The sequence below is a fragment of the Lagenorhynchus albirostris genome, chromosome 4 (genome assembly GCF_949774975.1).
Source record: "Lagenorhynchus albirostris chromosome 4, mLagAlb1.1, whole genome shotgun sequence".
Lineage (NCBI taxonomy): Eukaryota > Metazoa > Chordata > Mammalia > Artiodactyla > Delphinidae > Lagenorhynchus > Lagenorhynchus albirostris.
The window spans coordinates 107,511,232-107,534,145 of record NC_083098.1 but is presented as its reverse complement, the minus strand read 5'-3'; the positions used below and the strand labels follow the sequence as shown (position 1 = coordinate 107,534,145).

Below are 22,914 nucleotides of genomic sequence, written 5' to 3'. Positions count from 1 at the left end.
AATGATTTTGTTGGGTATACACTTCAGGGTCAAAGATAAAGAATATTAAAAAACAAAGTATTACTGCCAATTTTCCTGCATCAAAATTGGTGTACATTCGACTATAAAAGGGCCTCCATAAAAAGTAGTAAGATAGACACTTTGGAGGTTTCCATAAAGAAGCCGTTATCTAAAAATCATATAAAACAGCTATTTTCTATATTTTAATCAAGGATGACAAGAAGATAAGTCCCTATATAATTTATATAACTGAACTGACAGGTGAGGATAGAGTCAGAGTGAATTACAATTAATATAATTATATTTATATGATGCTATTAGTAATCATAATATTATCTGAATGGTTATTTGATGTTTTATTTAAGAGAATCTCTTAAAGCTTTTCGAATACTTTTTAGAAAAGATAGTTGAAAATGCTAATATTGCAGTATACTCTTTCCAGGTCAAGAGCAGATATTTGAAGAATTCTCATCTTTTGCAATTACTTACAGTGACAATGCCAGCATCTGTTTTGCAGTCATCTTCTAAAAAATAAAAATCTCACTTAGAAAATCAGTTTGAAAATTTCTTTTGTGTGAACTGAAAACACACCAAATACCTACTTGTTTTTAATGATGTTTCTACAGGGTGTTTACGAGGTCTTCCTCTTTTCCTTTTAATAATTACTGGCTGATCTTCCTAAGGGGAAAAGAAAAAAAAGCAATACAAAGTTTTATCCTCTATTATACAAATAGTTTGCTTTCTCAAAATGGGATTTAGAGTTCCCTCCTAAGAGGTCTCAAATCCCAGCTTTGTCTCTTAAAAAATATGTGACCTTAGGCTTAGTGCTTCATTTCTCTCAGTACAGTCCCCTCACTTGACAAACAATGCTGACTGAGTATGAATTCACAGAGTCCTGAGGATTATGAGATAATGAGATAATGGAAGTAAGCGCTCAGTGTCAGCTTTTACTTCTGTAATAAATATGTATGTCCACTTAAATGTGGATTTGGTCCTAGTCACTTGTGACCAAATGGGATCCCTTATAAAAAATAAAGGAGGCCACTGAAAACAAACAGAACTATTAAAAAGCTGTATCAACAAACAATAAATGCTGGAGAGGGTGTGGAGAAAAGGGAACCCTCCTGCACTGTTGGTGGGAATGTAAATTCATACAGCCACTATGGAGAACAGTATGGAGGTTCCTTAAGAAACTAAAAATAGAACTAGCATACGACCCAGCAATCCCACTACTGGGCATATACCCTGAGAAAACCATAATTCAAAAAGAGTCATGTACCACAATGTTCACTGCAGCACTATTTACAATAGCCAGAACATGGAAGCAACCTAAGTGTCCATCGACAGATGAATGGATAAAGAAGATGTGGCACATATATACAATGGAATACTACTCGGCCATGAAAAGAAATGAAATTGAGTTATTTGTGGTGAGGTGGATGGACCTAGAGTCTGTCATACAGAGTGAAGTAAGTCAGAAAGAGAAAAACAAATACCGTATGCGGACACATATATATGGAATCTAAAAAAAAAAACAAAACGTTCTGATGACCCTAGGGGCAGGACACGAATAAAGACGCAGAGGTAGAGAATGGACTTGAGGACATGGGGAGGGGGAAGGGTAAGCTGGGACGAAGTGAGAGAGTGGCATGGACATATACACTACCAAGTGTAAAATAGATAGCTAGTGGGAAGCAGCTGCATAGCACAGGGAGATCAGCTCAGTGCTTTGTGACCACCTAGAGGGATGGGATAGGGAGGGTGGGAGGGAGATGCAAGAGGGAGGGGATATGGGGATATATGTAAACATACAGCTGATTCACTTTATTATACAGCAGAAACTAACACACTATTGTAAAGCAATTATACTCCAATAAAAATGTTAAAAAAAAGCTGTATCAAGACTGGCAAACTTGGCAACGGTTATGTAGAAGATCTGGCTGGTGTACAAGTTGTTTCCCTTGATTTACGGACCTCCGTCTCAGGTCACTGTGATTCTGTGTCCCCCTGGGCTCTCTGCAAATCCGAAGGGGCCTGGAGTGAGCAGGGATGGAGGTCTGCCTCTCCTGCAGCCTCCCAGGAATCCCTGACCTCACCTTGTCAAACTGGGTCCCATCTGGCACTTGCTGCAGGCCTTCCGCACATCCTGATGCTGCTGCTCCCATTTCGTTCTGCTGGACTCCAGGGCTCAGCAGCTCCCTGTTCTCTGACCTGAGCTGGTGCCTGGCTTGGCCGTGCTAAGCCTCTGGGTCAGGAAGTGACATGGACACTGAGGTACAGATCTGGGCTGATCCCATGTGGCTGACAGAAGTAGGTCTCATACAAATGTTTGGATAAAATTAAGATATAGGGAACAAAATGAATCAAAATGACACTGATGAAGTGCACTGCATGAAATGCTGTCCTAGTGCACTAAAAAAAAAAGAACTACTTCAAAAGCATTTAAGAAGAACTTTGGGTAAGAGCATTGAATGTATTTTATTTGTTTGTAGTACTTAAATAAATCTGAACAAATAAATATAAAAAATATTTCTCACCTCCTGAGATTTTATGTTGTCATCATCATTCTGCTCTGTCTTTTCGCCAGCGGCTTCACTGCTGCTGTATTCATCTGAAGAAAGAGCAGAGCTCGTTCACTGCTGGGGACTACACTCAGCCTCAGCGCCAGGACACCTACCAAGGTGACCTATGTCGTCCCCGTCACACATGCACACAGACTCCATTCTCAGGTGGACACACCAAAGTTAATAAGCCAGAGTCTGGTTAACCGATAAGAAGCACACTTTGGGTAAAACAGGAGCCAGATTAAAAATGATCCCCAAGCGCTGCTGATACTCAGCGCGACGTACTGTGTTATAACGAGAAGGCAGATCAGCAAACTGCAGTTTCAGTTGGTGAAGCCTGGTGAGAGATATGCTGACTGCTTTGAAGGATTAGTCTCCTCTTCAAACAATTTATCTAAGTAGATGTATTACTCACCTTTTTCTTCCATGGCCCTTGAAGCAGTGTTGTTTGTCTTAGAACTTGTTTTAGGTAACTCTTCCAAATCTCCAGAGTTCTCTTCCTATGGAGAAGTTGAACAAGACAAGAAGCTTCTTTTTCTTACTTATTTCAACAATAATTTCCTAGCAATCTTTTAGATATTTGTGGGAATTTTTCTTAAAAAGTAACAATCTTGCTGCTTGGGAGACTACACAAAAAGATACAAAATCTGAAGGCAAAAAAGCAAGAGATAAGGCTATAAAGCAACAAGGCCATTTTTTTTCCCCCTGCAAAATGGAAATTGCTCTCCTCCCTCACCCTGGACTTTTCAAGAGAAACTCCAAAGAAAGAACTGAAAGGAATTTACAACAGACTTTTTTTTTTTTCTTTGCTGGTGGAGGCGAGGGGCTGGGGGAAAGGACTAAAGCAGAAGATGCCAAAGAGAACTTCTGGGTATCCAGCTGGGCTGATTTAGAGCAATGATTTCTCAATGGTTAAATTATTTGCCCTTAGTTGCAAAGAAGTTTTGAGCATGAAATACCAAATTGTTTATACTATGATACTAATATAATGTGTAAATAAAAATATACAAGTTAAATTTAAAATCAGAATACTGTTTTATATTGAGAATATTACCTGTATATGTGATTTTTAAATGAAAATAATTAAGTCAGAGTATATTTAAATTTAACATTAAAAACCTTACACAAAGTTGAAGGGAAAATAAAAGGATACCCTTTAATCTGTTTCTTTCCAAATTCAGGAGTACTGTCTCAAGATTTTTGTTCTGGATAGGGCAGGGGGAGTGATGGGCTTTTTAAAACCCAGTATCTTTCCTTGGCCACAACCAACTGAAATTCATGACAGTATGTGACTTTACCTCTTCGGCTGTTAAAATTCTTTTACTACTTTTTATTTAGTTTATCAGTTATTGGGAGGAAAAGAGACTATAAACTGGTTTTAGTGAGCTGGAAGTCAGCTGCATATACTTATAAGGTGACTTAAATACTTTTGGAACAAGTTGGAAAAACAATAGATTAGGGAAAGAGAGAGAACAAGAAGATGGAGGTGGACTGGAATAGACACTGAGAAGTACTGAGTCTCGGAAATGGGAGAAAACCCAAGAAGAGGTTATCTACCAGGAAATGGAGAAATCTGGGCCTAGAACAAAAGACAGGGTAAGAGCAGAAATGAAAATTTGTGAGCCGCTTCCCTGAGTCACAAGGTGAAAATAAGATCATAGGAAAAAAGAGGCAATGAGGGAGGGCCCATCCTTGGACTACCTATATTTTAGGGGCTGGAGTTATGGTAAAGAGAAAGCCAAATATTAAAATTTTTAAACAGTATGTATCACCGTATTTCACTGTTCTCATGTAAGTATATCTGTAATAAAGCCTATTACACTTGGGAAGAAAGGACCTGGAAACCTAAGGAAGTCAATAATATGAACAAAAACCTAAGCAATGATTATACCTAAATTGTGATATTAATACAATCTTGCAGTTTAAGATTATAAAGTGCAACATTTGTTTTTTTCCTTTGAGAGAGCCTAAAAAATATACACCTTTTATTTTTAGAGATACATAAAGTAAAAGAGATATTAGAACTGTATATATAATATATACACACACACACATATATATAATACAAAATAAGTATACACAGTGATGTAATTAGGTTACCCCTAAAACTTAAAATTAATATGTGGAAAAAGTACCTTTGTATCTTGTGGCTCAGTTTCAGAGCATTGCCTCTGTCCTGTTTCTATTATGGAATCCAGGACATCTGGATTATCATCTGTAAATCAGTTTGCACAGAATCACAAAGGAATAAAAGCCAAATGAAAAAATGAAATGCATAGTTCTATTTTAAAAAATGACAGTTTGAGACCTCTTTCTTAGGCATTTATGATGTCATGTGACTTGAGCACTGAACACTGGCCTTGGCCCTAGCAAAACCAAAAAAATAAAAATAAAAAAATCTACAAATGCTCAAATGGCACCAACAAAGCAGGAGGTTCTGTGGAGAAGGCTTAGGACATAGCGTTTCCAGAGATTCTTTTATTCTTGGCTGAGCTGTGTGGCTGTGGTTCCCCAACCAGGGATTGAACCCAGGCCACGGCAGTGAAAGTGCCAAGTCCTAACCACTGGACCTCCAGGGAATCTCTGTCCACAGACACTTTTAACTTCCTGAACAGGTTAGCACCTAAGAGGTATGGCTTAGCAATTAAGACCATGCTCTTGGGAATCAGATTTACTTGATGGCACCTGGCTGGGGCCCAGGCCCAGGTTACAGAGGAAGCCTGGGTTTTTGTGATTTCCAGGGGTTGGGTCTTCTGCAGGGAATAATCTAGTTTCTAGATCAAGTCCAGAAAAGACCCTGGAGGTGTCAAGCTGGTCTGGAAACACACTAGAGTTAAGAATTGTAAACAATTACTATCCTCAAGAATTTTCTATGTTACCGGCCCATTATTTTGGATGTGAAAATAATATGATTTTCAAAGATGTCTAAAACAGGAACACATATATTCTAGATACCCAGTTCATCTTCTGAAGAGAGATACTGCTTCTTACTTTTTCTTTTAGGCATGTGCCTTTCTTCCTCTTCAACCTAGAATTAAGAGTGACTATATTAAAGACAGTAGAATTTGGATCCAAATCTACTTAAAGAGGGGCACATTGTATTAGTTTCTAGCCCTTGGAATAAATTTTTTAAAAATCTAGAATATTGCTTCTGGCATCTAGATTTGGATTAGACTCATTTTGTAAGCTTGAGGTTTTTTTTTTTAAGATTTTAATATAAGTCCAAACAAAATATCCATATCTATTTTTGGTTACATACTGTATTTCAACAATTCTAAAATACGTTAAAAAAAATTCTCATTTTACCATCTCTGAAGTCAAACTATGTCTTACAATTGATGGCATGCCATAAATTAATTGGCAACATTTTTCTCCTGTCTTGGTGGCCTATTAAAGGGCTGATGAATGGCAGTATACGAAAAAACATCCTTGACTGTACCGTAGGGACATGTCCAAATAATCCTGGGACCTGCCAAATTACCTAACCTTACACGAACATAAAGAAGTAACAGTGATATGGAGAACTCTTAATACATACATTTAATTTCTTATATACACAAAGAGGTAAAAGCCTTTATGCACAGGAGAAAGCACTATGCATAAAACATGAAATACTTGAGTTTCTTATGAAAACCCACCTCTTTAGGATTTGTTTCAACACTATGGCTTCTTATGGCTTCTGTGTTGTCTTTTCCACTATTGGATGTCTCTGAGTAATAAATACAAAAGAAAAAAGAAAAAACAAAACCCCACCTTAAGTATTCACTCCAATACTTATTTTAGGGGTGTGTGTGGAAGGGGGAAGGAAAAGAAGAAAGAATACTTTACAAATGACTGTGGTGGGATCCTCACAAAAACTATGTCAGTTAAGTTCAATGATTTCCATTTCTAGACTTGAGTAAATGGAGTTGAAGGAGGGAAGAGAATCACTGGAATTTACATGGTAAATTTCAAAGCCATTTCTCCCCCCAGCTCCTGTTTCAGCACAGTATGAACAAGTGTCCAAGGGAAACAATAGATCATGCATGGTAGCTCTCTTTGTAATTGGGACAAGGTGCAAAAAACCTCAATGTCCACTAACAAAAGAAGCAATAGTAACTGTGGTATATTCACACCATGGAATACTAAAGAGCAACTGAAGTAAAGTAACTAGAGTTATACATGTCAACATGACAAAAAAGAGATTGGGATTGGGGAGGGGGGTGTAATAATATGGATTCAAATATATCTGTAACATTTTTTTAAAAGTTATGAAGCAAATATACTGCATTTTAAGATATGACAAAACTAGGTAATGGATACATGGGTGTTTATAATTATTGCCACTTTACTTTGGTTTGAAATATGGTATAACTTGTTATAAAAATAACTGTATAGGGGATTAAGACCTCTTTCCCCATTCTTGGAATAGGGAATCAACAAAATCAGTAGGAATCAACAAAATTCTACATTTTGTTTTGAGAAGAGAATTATTCCTCTGGGGTTGACAGTCTCTGCAGGTTGCGTGCAATGAGGTCTGACCCCTGGGCGATGAGCCTCATAAATGTGATGTCCCCGATCTGCTACCAAACTGAGACTGCTTGTCAGAAATCAACAGTTAAGTACTTAGCACAGAGCCTCTCCTATCATACAAACCACTGGGGTCTATACATTTTGTATCCACGTTGGATAAATCTACTGTGAGGTTTCTGGCAAAGTTCTAGTAGCTATTTAAGGCAAGGCACCACTTACAAGCTATGTGGCCTTGAATGAGACACTGGACCACTCCATGCCTCAGTTTCCTCAACTACAGATGTGATGCTGTTAACGCTCATTGTAATGGATCATATAAACTAGATGAGTGAAAATTTGCAAACTAATTATAATTAGCACAGGGCATGTCACACAGAAGGCACTCAACAAACGATAATTATAATATTAAAATTACTACTATGAAATACACTAACTTACCTTCTTTGCTTTGAGATTTGCTATGAATTTCATTTGTTTTTGAGCCTGAATTTTCGACCTAAACACGCAACAGAAAAAGTTACTTATGGATAATCTCACACAAATCTTGAATATCTAGAAAATAATCTGGCCATTTGTGGGAACGCTTAAAGGAACTGGAGTCCGTGTTTTTTTTTAATAAATTTCACCCACAAGCTCAAGAGCATAGGGCATTTTCCTTTTGAAGAAGTTTCAGTTTAAGAAATTAGCATCCCACTCTGTTTACTCTCCTTGTCTTTAAAATGGTATGGCAAAAGAGTAAGAAATAAGAGAGAAAAAATTTCCGAATTCTATGAATTCTCTTCCCATCCAACAATCCCTGAAGATTTTCTTTACTAAAAAATGTTAAGGGATTCTGTCATTCTGTCATAAGGTTTCCCTCTGGGAAATCTTGTCAACTGTACTTTTTTTTTTTTTAACACAGAGAGGAAGTCTTAGAATATCCTACAACATTCTAAATCCTAGCTACAGAATTTCATATTTGGAAAGGGCAGTTGTGCTTAGATGGGAAAAAGCCAGCTGGGGGATTCGGGGAAACAAGGTAGGATGCTGGGGAGCTCTGGAGGTTTCAGCCACATTTAGAATCCTTTTAACTCCTGGAGGGTAAACCTGAACAAAACCAAGTGGGACTTTTCTCTTCCTTTTACTCAGTAGACCGTGTGTGAGCTTCTAGATACAGACTGGGATGTCTCAACAGGGTGAGGTAAGCCCTCTGATGCCATAGTTGTCTGGTAGGAAGCAAAGCTCTTCTGAGTCCTCTAGGGGCACTGGAAAAAATGTAGCTGTCTGTGATTTGCAAGCATTTTACAAAATGTTCACTTCCCTATGCACTAAGAAAGAAAAAAAAAAAGCAAACAAAAACCCAACTCTTTCAAGCACAGAAGGGATTAGGAGAGCCACAGCTGGGAAAAAATTTGTATATATAGCAATTATAGTTTAGTATCTTCACAAAAGGTTTCTAAAGACATAAAGTGAACTTTAGTTTTTAAAATAAAGTCGGTTTGGTCTACAGCACCAGGATAATTTAAGACGTCACAGTCCAATTTGCATCCCATTATAGTAATAAAACAAACAGAAAGCTCCTAGCTCTTTGAAGGATTTCATTAGGATTACCAGGGGAGTTCCCTAGTCTGAGGGATCTGGGCCACCTTCTATTTCCTTAGTGCTGTTTCATGACATTGGCCTAAACAGCCACTAGAACACAGTGCAGCTGAATTGAGTGACTCCTTTTTTCTGAGAAAAACAACTAAATTTCCTGACATCAGTGGATATAATTGAACATGGAACTGAAGGTGTCAGTAAGTTGAACTTGAATGGAGAGCACGTCCTGTCTCCTAAAGAAATGCACAGCCAGCCCCTCCTCTAAATGTAATCGCTCTCAAAACCCCAAATCAAAGCAACCCCAACTGATAACAACAAAACTCTAACCATTACAGTGACTTACATTTAGTGATTCAATCACCAACAAAGGCTCCCTCTGTAGTTCAGCTGTTCAAAAATAAAAATGAGAAATAAGGAAACTGAGTGTTGTTTCTGAACCACAGAGAAACAAACTTAAAGCTTTTTTAGTTAAGTCGGAATATGTCGCTAAGTGGCCTAGCTGCTTTTGTGAAATATACAATCCATGTTCTGTCAGTACTATCAGAAAAACAATGTTGCCTGCATTTTTACAGTAATGGCAGTGATCCATTAAATCACTATAGTGATGTAGCCATGTCAGTGATCTGAAGCTTAGAAGGACGGTGGAAGGAAGGCCTTTGCTGTAACCGTTAAGCGACAGTGTAACACTGGTTCATTTAAAAATAATGCCATCAAATGAAAAGTTAGATCCTATCCCTTCAAATGGCAATGGTCTATTTATATTCTTTGGAAACTTGAAGTACAAGGTCTACTGTTTCTACTCAACAGTGACAGAACACACATTTTTCTTTTAAAAACAACTTCCTTTTACATAAGTAGATCTCTTATTGAACCATACCTAAACACAGTAAAGTAACCTGAAATATAACTGTGGGAAGAAAGGACTTCAGAATCCAAAAATGTTACCTTCTTGACAATTAACAAATGGGATATTAATTATTTGTATTATAACACATACATACAAATTTTAATTAATGCATCTGTCCAAGTTTTGGATAGATTAGTCATCGTTAGGGTTTTAACATGTGAGCATGAATGGCTTACCAGGTCTTGGGGTGGTCTTCCAGGACTGCCTGGTACTTTTGCTTATAAGGCTTCTGAGGTCACATACTTTGAAGGCTGCCCTTTCAGATGGTTGTGCCTTGGAAGGTCCCCACCCTGACTGCCCCAGATAGTTCCCGGTGAGGATTTATACACACTGCCTTTCTCTTTGCCTTGTCCACTGAATATACACCTACTCATCCTTCAGTATTTGCCTCCAAAGTAGGGGGAGTATCAAGTGCTTGAAATGAAAATGCAAAACTTACATATTCTTTGACCTCTCAACTCACTCTTATGAAAACACTTAGGGAAATGCATGGTTACATGCATATGGAAGCTCACTGCAGCTAGTAAAAACTACAAAATCTGGAGACCACTAAAATATCTAATAACAAATGGGAAAATGCATTACAGACCACTATTAAAACAAATGAAGTTGATCTGTATACAATGACAATGAAGGCTGCCCACAATATATGGCTGAGTTAAAAAACAAAGATAGAACAATATAATTCAGGTACCTAAACTGAATCAGAGTAAGTCTCAGGATTTCAGCCATGAATGACAGCACAAAGATATATTCCTAAAGACCAAGAATGAGAAAGTGATTACTTCTGCTGGGGGCTAAAGGAGAAGATAAGAAATTGGGCCTTTGCAAGCTGTGTCTTTGCTCCTGGATCATGCTTTACCTGAACTTTGCAGTTTTTTGAATGCTATGGACTGGATGTTTCTGTCCCGCTCACATGGAATATATTGCCACCCACCCCATATACTGAAATCCTAACCCCCAATGTGACGGTATTGGAGTTAGGGTCTTTGGGAGGTAATCAGATTTAGATGAAGTCATTTGTAAAGTGGTCCTGACACCAAAGTGTTTGAGAGCCGCTGTCCTAATCCTGTCTGACACTGAGGCTCTCCCCTAAAAAATACTTAGTGGACACCAAATACTACTGCACAGAGAGACTGAGAAGAGGCTATGCAAGCGGGAAGTAGCTTCAGTAACTGGGCAACTGCCAGAGCCCAGGAGCCATGAGCGTGAGGTTAAAAGAAGTGGGAACAGGGGCCGGAGACTAGACTTTTGGAAGTGAACTGTGATAGCACCTTAAAGGACAGGGAGGGCCACACTGACACATTTGTGAGCTTGAGCAAGGGTTTGCTCCAAAGCAACTTGTTTGGCCACAATTATTTGGAGACATTGGATTTAAATAATTACCTTACATAATATTGATTGACATAATACTGATACTTCATGAGAAAAAGTATAAGTCAAAAATGAAATAGTAGAGTTCCCTCTAACCTATGTTAAAAATGAGAGGTAAATCCATATAGCCTGTCGATGTTTTATTACAAGTTAGCTACTAATTTTATGTGGCAATGAAAGATAAAACCACATGCAAGGAAAAAGTAATGTGAACAACCACTAAAAGGAGTTTACCGACTCCACTCAGCTTTCTCCCACTTGGACTTTCTGGTGGTGCTGGAATTTCATGATTTTTCTCTTCCTCTGATGGCACAAATACCTAAAAAGTCCAAAGCACCATAACAAATAAGTTAAATGAGGTTTTTGAAATAAGAAGGTAAGTTTAATTCACCTCAAGTGAATTAAACAAAACACCCAACATCCTGTGACAATATAAAAGTCTACTTTCAAGTTTGTGAAATTTAAAAATGAATACTGTCAACCTTCAGAAACAAAAAAATAAAATAAAATAAAATATGATAAAACTAATTTCATCCATCAATGGCTCTCCTATTGCTTTAAAGTAAAAGAGTACAACACACAAGGCCTTTCCTGATCTGCCCCACTTCCTCAAGAGGCTCAAGTCTCACCACAGCTCACCCTGAACCACTGCAGTGCCTGCTGTGATAAAAAAACAAAAACAAAAAAACACCCCCCAAACAAGATTTTATTCTAAGTATGATGGGAAGCCACTGGAAATTTCAAGCAGAGCAATGACACGACCTAATTTATGTTTTTCAAGATAGCTCTCAGGGCTGTGTGAAGACTAGAGGAGGGACCAGAGAGGAAGAAAGTCCAATGGGGACACTACTGAAGTAGTGGCTTAGATTACGTGGCAGCTATAGAAATAGAAATAGATGGATTCAAGTTATATTTTGGAAATGGACTGAATGTGGGGTGACTGAGGGTGACTCTTGGGTTTCTGGTTTGAGTGGATGGAACTGATGATGGCACTATTAACTGAGGTACTGAGGTTCTTAGCTTTTCCCCTATAGGATGTGACAATAACAAAACTTAAATGTCTTAAGTACAATGAGAAGCTATACTCTGCTTGTATAGCTATACAGAATACAGGAACTATATTCTGCTCAAGTGTACATATGTCTATATATGGTGAAAAGGTACTTACACCACTGACAGTTCAGCATAACTGAATTACCAGCCATACCTCAGTTTTCAAGTTGGCTTTCAGTCCCAATCCTCCCAAATCATTCAATGGAGACTCTTCAGTGCCTAATGAAATTCAAAGCACTAAATCAACTTAAGAATTTGCTTGCAAAATACATCCTGAATCAAAAGGTAACAGAATGTTGTTATCTAGTATGCCATGCCCTCTTCCTCTGCTGTCAATAGAAAACAGTAAAAAGGAATACATACGAAAATTCTCAGATGAAAGGCAAGGGGTCATTTACTCATTTTTGGTGGAGGGGGTGTGTGAAAATGTTTTTTTGCTGTTAAGATGGCTGCCCACAAAGAATGATACAATATTATTTGTGAGGACATCTTATTTCCAAGAATTTTTCTATAGTGATCTACATCAAGTTTGTCCCTAAAAGAAAATATTCTAGGCCACTGTGGTATATTCCCAATAAAGAAGGTGATTTGTGAATAGACTCACTGTACTTGCTTCATGCTGACACAGCAAAGTTGAACATAAAGTTAAAAACTGTGAAGTGGATAAAAAGAGAACAGAATTTTCTCTGCTAGAGACTCAAACCTATCCCTGTCTTGGTCGTTTCTTTCCTTCTCTCTTCTGTCCTGTGACTTCCAGTTTCTCTCACCTGCCCACATGTAAGTCTCCAAAGAAAACCCTTCCTTTCTCCAAGAGGCTGCAAGCTTGCCTTTGCTAAAAGCCCTCCTATTTCTGTTCCTTCAGGGAGAAGAAAAGGGGGGAGGCAGGAGGAATAATAGACTGTAGCAATGGTTGAGTCATAAAAAAACTTCCAGAGTGTTCAATTTACCCTAAGCTAAAATCAATGGAAAATTTTAAAGTCACTTATTTCAACCCTTGGGACATTTCTTAATGTCTCCTATCTAAGTCCCTATAATGAACAGGACTAAACCTACTGGCCTCAGCCTCTGGAGGCTGCATTTATATGGTATCTAAGGTCTATTCCAGTTGAAAAGTCCAGGATGCTACAATTTATACAATCAGAGTAGAAAGGAAGACAACATCCCTGATCCCTTCAAGTCCAGCCCATGTGCCCCTCTGAGTTCTCACAGCATTCTGTGGTTAACCCTATTCTAAGCACCTGTCACACTGCAGTGTCATGGCCTATGTACAATACATGGCTAGATTCACAGCTATTTTCCCATCTTGACTATTTATCTTTGAATCCACAGTGGTACCTGGTGTAATGTGTCTGAAGTGGGAGTGTATGAATGACCATGCTTAAAGCTTACACCTTTGAAAGTTACCAACTGTTTCTAACAAGACCAGCACTCTGAAATCTACCAGGAAGGAATGCTTTTCCTTTTCAAACAATTCTAAACCAGAAACTAACTCACTTATATGAACAATAAACTCCATTAAAAATAATAATGTGCTCCCTCGATTAGCAGTAGCCAGCTAGACTGAACTGACACATAGTTCAAGTCTGTAAGTCAGATAAGGGTTAGAATGATGCTTGTTTTTGTACTATTATCTCCTTTTTATACAACAGAAAACTGAGGCTCTGAAGTAATTTTTTTTTCTAAGAGGCACCTGAGTACTATGCAAGTTATTTAAACTCTCTGAATCTTTTTCCTCATTTGTAAAATAAGGGTGATAAAAAATACACTAATTTCATACGTTGTTGTAAGGGATCTTCATTTTGATTGATAAGAAACCTGAAGGTCCAAGAGGTTTAGTAACTTGCAACAGTCCTGCAGACAACACTTGGCCGGCTGATGACCTGGCTCTCAGGCTCTGGCCTCTGGCCTCATCGCACATGAGAAGCAGGTCTAAGGCTTTAAGCTTTTAAACACAATTTTAGAGAAGCTTCACCTTCAAGTTGGATGAGAGCTATTTTGTAACGTTCTAGAATCCAAACCATCTTTTGGAAGATTGTCTTAAATGTCCTCTACACACAATTATCTTTGTAAAATGCAACAATGTGCACTTAGGAGATTCTCACCTATGTTACGCAAATTCTCTTCAGAAGAAACAGTGACTTCAAGGCCTCCTTCTTCCTGGAAGGACACGGTCATGCTGCTACCATCTCCTGTTTTCTCAGCAGGCGCTGGAGCGCTCCACTTGCCACTGCGATCACTCCTGATAGCCAAGTCCTGCTTGCACTTAGGAGCCGAGAGAGCTACAGCATAGGCAGCAGGAAGAACTGTCATGTGAGAAGGAGCAACTTCTGATTCTTGGCCATTAATACACTCAGTGGTGGTTTTCAAGTTGCCCTCAGGCCCCTGCTGATCATCAGATTTTTTAGCACCAGTATTTACAGCTGTCAAACAGAGCACCCTGACGGAGGAGTCGTTGGCTGCCTGCTCTGCTCCTCGAGGGTCGAGAGGCAAGTCCACACTAACCCCTGCCGGACACCTGCCTGGAGTGCTGTCCCCCGACGTCCCTGCCTCAGGGCTTTCATCTTCTCTCTGATCTTTGCCTGCACAGTCCTTGCCAGACTTCAGTGTCTCTGGTGCACACCCAGCACCTGCAGAGAGCACGCTGACCGACATCCTGTTGTGCCCTTCCCTGGTGCCCACTGCCACCATGGGGCCCACTTCTTTTTCTCCTGTGGATGGCCCAGGATACTGACAGTTGTCCTCAGCAATTAGGCTGGGCAGAGGGGCCTCAGCCTTGCTCATCTTCGAGGCTGACAGGTCATCTTTTCCTTCAGGGTTGCCTGCAGTCAGCTGATTCTCTTCGTGCCTGTCTAGGCCAGTGGCGGCCAGCACACATTCGGCTGTGCTGGTGGAGATGATGGCAGCATCGCTCAAGTCCTCTGTTCCCACAATGGCGAGCTGATCTTCATCCTGTGGGACGGCACCCACCATGACTGCTTCACGTCCTTCTGAGGTGCTGGTGGAAATCATGGCGGTGTCACTCGTCTCCTCCGCTGGTGTGACCAAGGGATGGACTTCCTCCTGAGGGGCAGCACTGGACACTGGGCCCTCGCAGTCTTCTACCGAGCTTGTTGATATGATGGCACTCCCATCTTTCTCCTCCATGCCCAGGATGGATCGCTCATGTTCCCTTCCCACAGCCACACCACAAATGGAGGCCTCGCACTCTTCTGCGATGCTGGTGGAAATGAGGGCACACTCATCTTTCTCCTCCTTGCTGGTTGAAGCGAGGGGGCTCTCGACTTCCGCAGGTGCGCTGGGCATGGGCACATCGAAGTCATCAGCGCTCACCAAGACTGGCCCTTTAGCTCGTTCTTCAACTGCTACAACTGGCTGCTGACTCTCGGCACCTTGGATGGTTGTTGCACTGGAAATGGGCACTTCAAACTCCTCCCCTATGCTTGTGGAAATCATGGCACACTCGTCTTTCTCCTCGTTTCTAGCAGCCGGGAGTTGGCTCTCATCGCTTGACACCGCGCTGGGCATGGGGACCTCAAATTCTTCCACGTTCACTCTGGGGCCCTCCACACTTTCTTCAGTTCTCAGGGCACTTGAACGACCTTCTTCCATACCTACCATCGTGTTTAGCTGCAGGGTGAAATCATTTGTTGTACTGGTAGAAATCATCAAGCCTTTGCCTTGACTTTTACCGCTGGCTAAACAAGCTGGGTTCATAATACTGACACTGGCTTTAGCAGCCACAAGGCCATCACAGTCTTCATTTTCCACAGAAGTGATGATACCTTCATCTGCTTTTTCATCTGGTGACGTGTGATGAGCCTTGTATTCTGGGACTGCACCGGATACAAGAGCCTCATAACTGCCCCCCACCAGGCCAGTGGAAATAGTGGTATCGTTGACGTTTTCTTTTCTGGTGAGCTGACTGTCACTGTGATCTGAAGCTGCATTAGTCATGGGACCCTTGCAACCTTCACGAACCGGAGCCGCTTCGCCCTTTCCTGCAGCTGCGCTGGTCACGCTGCTTTCCACAATCCCTTTGGCACTGGAGCAGATCTCTGCATCTTTAATGTCCTTCTCGGCACCACTCATGCTATCAACATTACTCTCATTTGCATTCGGGATGGCAGCCCCGGCCTCGGCTTCCACATGCCCCACTGCAGTGCCAATCCGACCATCCCCTTCTTCTGCACTTTCACAAATGGACACCCCTTCACCTTCTTCTTCAATCCCTGTGCATGTTGATGCGTGCCCGATCTCATTTCCTCTTCCAGTACTGGTCACGACACCCTCCCCTTCGTCATCTTCCTCCTTCGCGCCTGTGCTGGTCACGATGTCTTCGTCATCGCATGGACCAGCAGCGACTAATGGTATGTTGGTGACGTCTTTGGCAACTGTGCTGTCCATTGCACTCTCTCCATTTTCTTCTGATTCGGAACTTAGAGCAAAGCCTTCGCTGCTCTCTTCTGAACCTGTGCAACTTGCCGGCCCCTCCCCATCTTCCTCTGTTATCCCTGTGCTGGTGACCGCGCTTTCACCTTCTGGGCCGTCATTCACAGACCCGCCTCCCTCCTGGGTGGGACTGGTTCCCGCTGGCGTGTCATTATCTACTGGGACCTCAGGGGCCCCTGTAACCCTCCGCTCCTCCTGTGGCCCTGCACCAGCTACTGAGCACATGACGAAGCTATCACTTCTCTGTTCTGCTCCTGTACACGTCACAGTCCCCTCAGTTTCCTTCTTGGGGCCCATTCTCATCATATTTCTCTGGAATCCATCCACCTCTTCACTGCTTAGGGACCCCTCTCTGATTTCTGTGCCAGCACTTGTTACCGCTCCATCACTTTCAACCTCGCTAATAAAAGTAACAGCTCCCTCCACGAGTCCTGAGTCCCCACTTGAAGAACCATCACACTTCCCCTCGGAGCCTGCACTGGTCACAGCGTCATCCTTCTCTTCGGGTGCTGCGCTATTGATGTCGCCTTTGGTGGTCCCCATGGGAGCTGTCACTGGGTCAGCCACTCTTTCTTCTGGCTCGGCCACAGCGCACTCCGCACTTTCTCCTTCCTTGGTGCTTGTGAGGAAAGTTTCACTTTCAGCAAATCCTTCTGTGACAATGCCCCCACCCTCCTCTGCTGCAGCAAAGATGGTGCCTTCCCTGGCTTCCAGCCCAACGTGAAGACAGTGCTTTCTGGAGTGCACACCCATTGTGAGGCCTTCATCTGCCTCGATGCTTGTGCAAGGCAGGGCCACCCTGCCCTCTGCTGTCTCTGCAGACGTGGTTGTGGCATCCCCCGCCTTCACTGGGTTTAGGGGAACACCTCTGTCCTTCCCTTCAGTACTGGTGGCAATGGAAGTCTTTTCTGCTCTACCAGACCTGGCTGTTGCTGTCTCAGCTTTCCGGCTCCTCTGGTATAAAACAGAGGATGCAGTGTTGCTTTCAGCACTGGTGTCCACCTCACTGTTTTCATTCCTTCTGTCAGCATCAGTTGGCAAGTTTTCTATTTCACCTGGGCCTCTACTATGCTTAAGTCCAACAGTTTCAGCATCTTTTTCTGTACTCACACCTACCACCTGATTAACAGCAATGCCATCCTTTTGGTCATTTTCTACAGAAGCCTTAATTCTCTGCTTTGAACTCAAGTTACTTCCTTTCCCAGCCACGTCCATTGAACCACCTTCTTTGATAACATTCTCATTTTCCATAGTCATGTCTGTTAACTCACTACCAAGAGGCATGTTTACTTTTCCTTGCTTGCTGTGGAGTACAGTGGCCTGGGAACCTTCTGGAATGTGTCTTTTGTTATCCATGCTTGCTTTTGCTGGTTTATCTACTGTGGAAACTGCATCACCTTCTTTGCTGTCACTTGTCCTAGGGACTTCTGATTCCCTAACGGTCAAGCTTTGGTTAGGGATTTCAGAGTGGTCCACAAGCAAGGTGCTGGCTGTGCCACCTTCTGAAACAGTTCTTTTGTCAACTGAAGGAGTTACACCTGAATCATGAGATTGTTTCTGAGGCACAGCAGTCACAGAACTTAATGACAGGGAGGAGTCTACATTTGTGGAATGTTCAAGAGCAGCATCTCCTTGAGCAACACGTTCTTCAGTGGGTCTGGTGGTGTTTTTCAAATTCTTTTGCGCCCTGTCGCTTTCTGACAGAGCACGAGGTAACAATCGATGACTTGTTTCAGAGTCTACATTCATTTCATGAGTTCCTTGTTGAGTGGGCTCTTTCTCCCCGGGATTCGGTTTGGACACAGCACCTTGGAGATGCACTTTCTTGGTCAGGGTGCTTTTATGGTCAGCGTGCTTTTCAGAATTACCAACAGTTCCTGTTCCACGTCCTGATTTACAGGCTGGAGCTGCTGTTTTTGAATCTACTATGGAAGTTCGTAACTCATCCTTTAGAACTGTAGTGGTTTTTTGTTTTGTAATATTTTCTGAGTCAATGTCTTGCTGAGAACTACTGCTTCTGATGTTTTGGGTTTTTGGTACTTCCAATGCATTTTCCATGGCTGGCTCCAGATCAATTTCCATTGGCTCTTGTTCGGGCATCAAGGCAGGATCACTGCTTTTTTTGGGTCTCTGAAGGGAGGAACTACTGGGAGTGCCCAAAGGGTTTGCTGCTGGTTTTTCTTCTCCTTTGGTCATTTCTTGGGATAAGCTTCCTCTTCGATTTTCACACAACCTTCTGCTTAATTTCTTTTCCACGACTGAACTGTTTCCTCTGGGCTTTTCATGACTGCTGTCAACTTCCTTACCATCCTTATCCTCTGATTTATTTTCTTCCTTCTTTTTCACGTCCTTACTACTATGCTTTAAGCTCCTGCTTTTGTGCCCATCTGATAACTTTCTCTCAAGTCTGGCAGAGCTTGACTCTTTATCACCCTTGTGCTTCTCCTTTGCTAGTGGTAACTTCGCTCTGTGACTGGACTCTCTCTGTGCACCGTGTGTTGAAGAGGCAGCGCTCTCTGATGCAGGTTCCATACCACTTTCCTCAGAAGGTCTGTCTTCAACTCTAGACTTCCGCAGCCTATCTGGGTCACTTTCTTCTGTGTTCTTCTCCTTATCTGGTTTTGAAGTGGTCACCTGTTTCGTGACATTTTCTTGTGATTCTGTTTCAACTGCTTTTAACTGTTTGCCTTGGCTTTTGGATTTAGACTTTAACACAAGTTTCTCTTCTAACAAGCTCTTGGTTCTTCGCTTCTCCTTGTGAACAACGTCTTCTGCTTTTGAATTACTATCTACATTAGTCGAGTCCGTATCACATTTATCCTCTGAGTAACTTTCACTTCTTCTCTGTAATGTGCTTCCATGTTGCTTGGAACTCAGAGAATCTTTCTGAATTTTAGAATCACTTGATCTTCTTGATTTGTGCTCTGCCTTAGTTTTGTCGGCTGACCCGTGTCTCTCTTTTCTGTTGTTTTCTTTACGAACATTCTCATCAGTTTTTATAATATATTCAGAAACTGGTTTACCATCTTTGCCCAAAATTGATAATTTCCTTTCATTCCTATGTTTACTTTTTCGTTCAGCTTTATCATCTGAAGAAAGCCTTGTTTGTTGACTTGGCTTCTGAATATTTTCATCAACTTTCAAGCCTTTCTCAGAAGAGTGAAGCTCAGTCTCATCACCTGTTTTATGTGTACTGTCACCTTTATACTTGTGTTTTGTAGACAGTTTGTCTTCTGACAAAGTTTTCTCTTTTTCAGGCTTGTCCTTGGAGGATTTTGTCTCTTTCTTAGGCAGGCTTCTCAAGTATGGTGTTTCAGACTCATCCCTCTTTAGATGCTTTTCATTTTTAAGTGTGCATTTCTGTTTCTGGGGTTCTTCTGTGCCACTTTCTGACCGTTCCACTGGCCTCTTCCCATCTCTCATGTCAGTCTCTTCCTGCACTCCTTCCACCACAACAGGGGTTGAGGTCCGTCTTTTATGTTCCCTTTCTATTTTGGATTCATTTTTGTTTTCATCAGCTGAATGCAAAGACTCTGAAAGTCTCCGAGCAGGTTTACTTGGTTCACTCTTTGCATGAATGTGCTTCAAATCCTTTGAAGAAGATACTTTTTCCTTTTCACAATGCTGTAAGAAAATAAAAGTTAAAATGTAAGAAATACTAACATTAACTTTTATATTCACATCTAACATTTGGGTGCATATAGTACGTTGAGTGCTGTCACATGTTACACCTTACTCATTTAACCTTTGCCAGCAGCCAGTAGATATTGTTAACTTCATTCTATGCATCAGGAACCTGAAACTCAGCATGATTCAATAACTTGACACCTAGCAATGAGTTCAGATGATTTCATTCTGAGTCTAGTACCCTTCCCACTACATTGCAGCATCTTTTTAGAGAGTAGTTCTTTCTCCTGAGATAGGTCCATGCATTTAGGAGGCCTTCTTAAACTCTAAGTTGCCAAAGCTCACTAATGACCAGTGGTCATTAATAAATATAAGCTGAAAGAATGACAAAGCAATGTTCTTTTTAGTCCAAAAGCTGAAAACCTAATGAAGCCAATTTAAAAATTTTGCAATGAAATAAAAGTTTCTTATATTTTAATTTAGAAACCCAAATTATTTATAGGAACTCCATGAATTTAGGTTACCTGTAAGACAAGCTACTTAGGAAGCTTCAAATGCACACAATAACTCATGATAATAATAATGTTATATATAATGTATGTATACATTGATGTATCCAAGGGAAGATACTAATAGACCAAAACATCCAAACTTTCCTCCCTATCCCACAGTACAGCTCTGAGGGGATTAATGTTAATGACTAAGCACACTCTAATAAAGACTCATGGACTAGCTATAATTATTCTTATTCAAATAATGGGCTGAAGTACTCAGAAAGCCCTCTGTGTCTCTGGGTCAGTTTATCACTGCATCTTTTTACATTTTAGCAACTACTAATATTGGGATCAACATCTTAAAAAAATACTTTAAAATTAAACTCCTCAAAGAAAGTACAGGGATTTCATCAACCTAATTTTACAGTAAGTTCTAGCCAATTAATGTGAATAAAATTTTATGAGATTTTTCACAGAAACTTCTCATAAAATAAAGTTAAATATTTTAAAGATATGCCATTAGAATATCAGGATATACTTACAAATATGCCTCTAATTTCTGGATAAAGACATCAAGAACATTTACTGGCTATGAATAAATAATTACTAAACCATTGTTTCCCTTACAAGTGTTAAGATAGTTCAGCTACAGAGTTATAAATATGGCAGTATACATAAACATTTAAACCCAGTGAAAACAAAAGTTTATCTCAAGAAAATAAGGCAAAAAGGAGAAGAAATGTACTTATTGAACATTTTGGGGGTAGTTTTATGTACATATTTTTACTATTTAAAATGATCACATCTTAGAAACAATCTAAGTGCTCAACTAAGAGGAAATGCTTAAATTATGGTATTCAATATAATATTGTACAATCAAATATTATAATTAGGAAGTCACAGCATACAATGAGCAAAGAGGGAACATTAAAAACACTTTGCAGGGCTTCCCTGGTGGCGCAGTGGTTGAGAGTCCGCCTGCCGATGCAGGGGACATGGGTTCATGTCCCAGTCCAGGAGGATCCCACATGCCGCAGAGCGGCTGGGCCCATGAGCCATGGCCGCTAGGCCTGCGCGTCCAGAGCCTGTGCTCCGCAGTGGGAGAGGCTGCAACAGTGACAGACCCACGTACCACAAAAAAAACCCAAAAAAAACAAAAACACTTTGCAAGATTACATCTATCTACAAAATTATGAACATATGTTGATGAGAATGGAAGAGAATAGAACAGACAATCTATTTGTAGAGGGATTTTAGCTTTTTTCCCTTTTCTTTTTCATTATTATTCTTGGCAATTTTATTATTGCCAATATAGGAAATAAGAAGTGGGGAAGTTGGGGGAAGGGAAGGGAGTAGAAAAGTAGCTATTATCCAGATAAAAGATCATAAGAATCAACTTGCCAAAATGAGGACTTCAGGCCATAATAGGATGGGGGTGTTAGAATGCTGAATGTGATGGATTTTTTATTCAACTTGGAAAAAATCAGATTGTATTCTAAGTTTTACTACAAAGGACTGAATGGCGTATATCTAACAAAAGAACAGTTAAAATGGGGTTTTATTAATTAAGACACACCTCACTTGTTTTGAGGGTTTCTTTGGAATCTTCTTCAGATTGCTGTTTCTTTTTAGAATTCTCGTCAACATTCCTAGGTGGGGGAAAAAATGCAATATGAAAGATGGAAGAGATATGGGAACATATGTATATGTGTAACTGATTGACTTTGTTATAAAGCAGAAACTAACACACCATTGTAAAGCAATTATACTCCAATAAAGATGTTAAAAAAAAAGTGAAATATGAACTCTGAATCAAATATCAGAATTTCTCAGGAAGATTAAAAAAAAAAACCTTAGCTTTTCTTTACTATAAACATTTAATTTGTACATAGAGACTTGTGAATTTCAATTTAAATCCTATTCTTGGTCAACAGTGAAGAACTCAATCCCAAATGTGACATGGAACACTCTTGGCCCTATAGGAAAGTATTCTTGAAACAAAATTTCCTGAATGTTGCTTGAAGATGAATATGATATGGGCTACAATTTCATTTTGAAAGTCTTATCTTTTGAATAAACAGGGTAGTTTTATTTATTCAGATCGACAGGAATGAGGTCTATAAGAAAAATGAGATGTAACTCCTCCCACTGAGTTCTGCAAATGATTGATTCAGCTATCTTCAAGTTTAAGATAAATTTATATAACTGCATCACAATGGAACAGCAAAGTTATAGCCCATGGCTAGACAGCCACTCTCAATCTCTTCAGCTTTGTAATTCTCATAGAATTAACCATGATAATGCAGTGCTAAAAAAAATTTTGGCTTGGACCTCTGGTTTATGGGGAGAAGCATGA

The 22,914-nt window shown here is 40.4% G+C and overlaps 1 protein-coding gene across 2 annotated transcripts in view; it reads right to left on the bottom strand.

Moving 5' to 3' along the window:
• BOD1L1 (biorientation of chromosomes in cell division 1 like 1) overlaps positions 1–22,914 on the bottom strand; it is a 54,616-nt gene that overhangs the window by 9,119 nt on the left and 22,583 nt on the right. The window contains exons 9-21 of one of the 2 annotated variants that reach the window (XM_060148505.1): positions 22,135–22,207; positions 14,091–20,061; positions 12,143–12,207; positions 11,170–11,254; positions 8,998–9,041; positions 7,515–7,572; positions 6,203–6,273; positions 5,520–5,592; positions 4,700–4,779; positions 2,980–3,064; positions 2,538–2,611; positions 603–678; positions 490–524 (exon numbers count right to left, since the gene is read on the bottom strand). In XM_060148505.1, coding sequence (XP_060004488.1) covers positions 490–524; positions 603–678; positions 2,538–2,611; positions 2,980–3,064; positions 4,700–4,779; positions 5,520–5,592; positions 6,203–6,273; positions 7,515–7,572; positions 8,998–9,041; positions 11,170–11,254; positions 12,143–12,207; positions 14,091–20,061; positions 22,135–22,207 — 6,790 coding nt within the window. The remainder of the gene's footprint in view (positions 1–489; positions 525–602; positions 679–2,537; positions 2,612–2,979; positions 3,065–4,699; positions 4,780–5,519; positions 5,593–6,202; positions 6,274–7,514; positions 7,573–8,997; positions 9,042–11,169; positions 11,255–12,142; positions 12,208–14,090; positions 20,062–22,134; positions 22,208–22,914) is intronic. The other variant, XM_060148507.1, reaches the window with a different exon arrangement.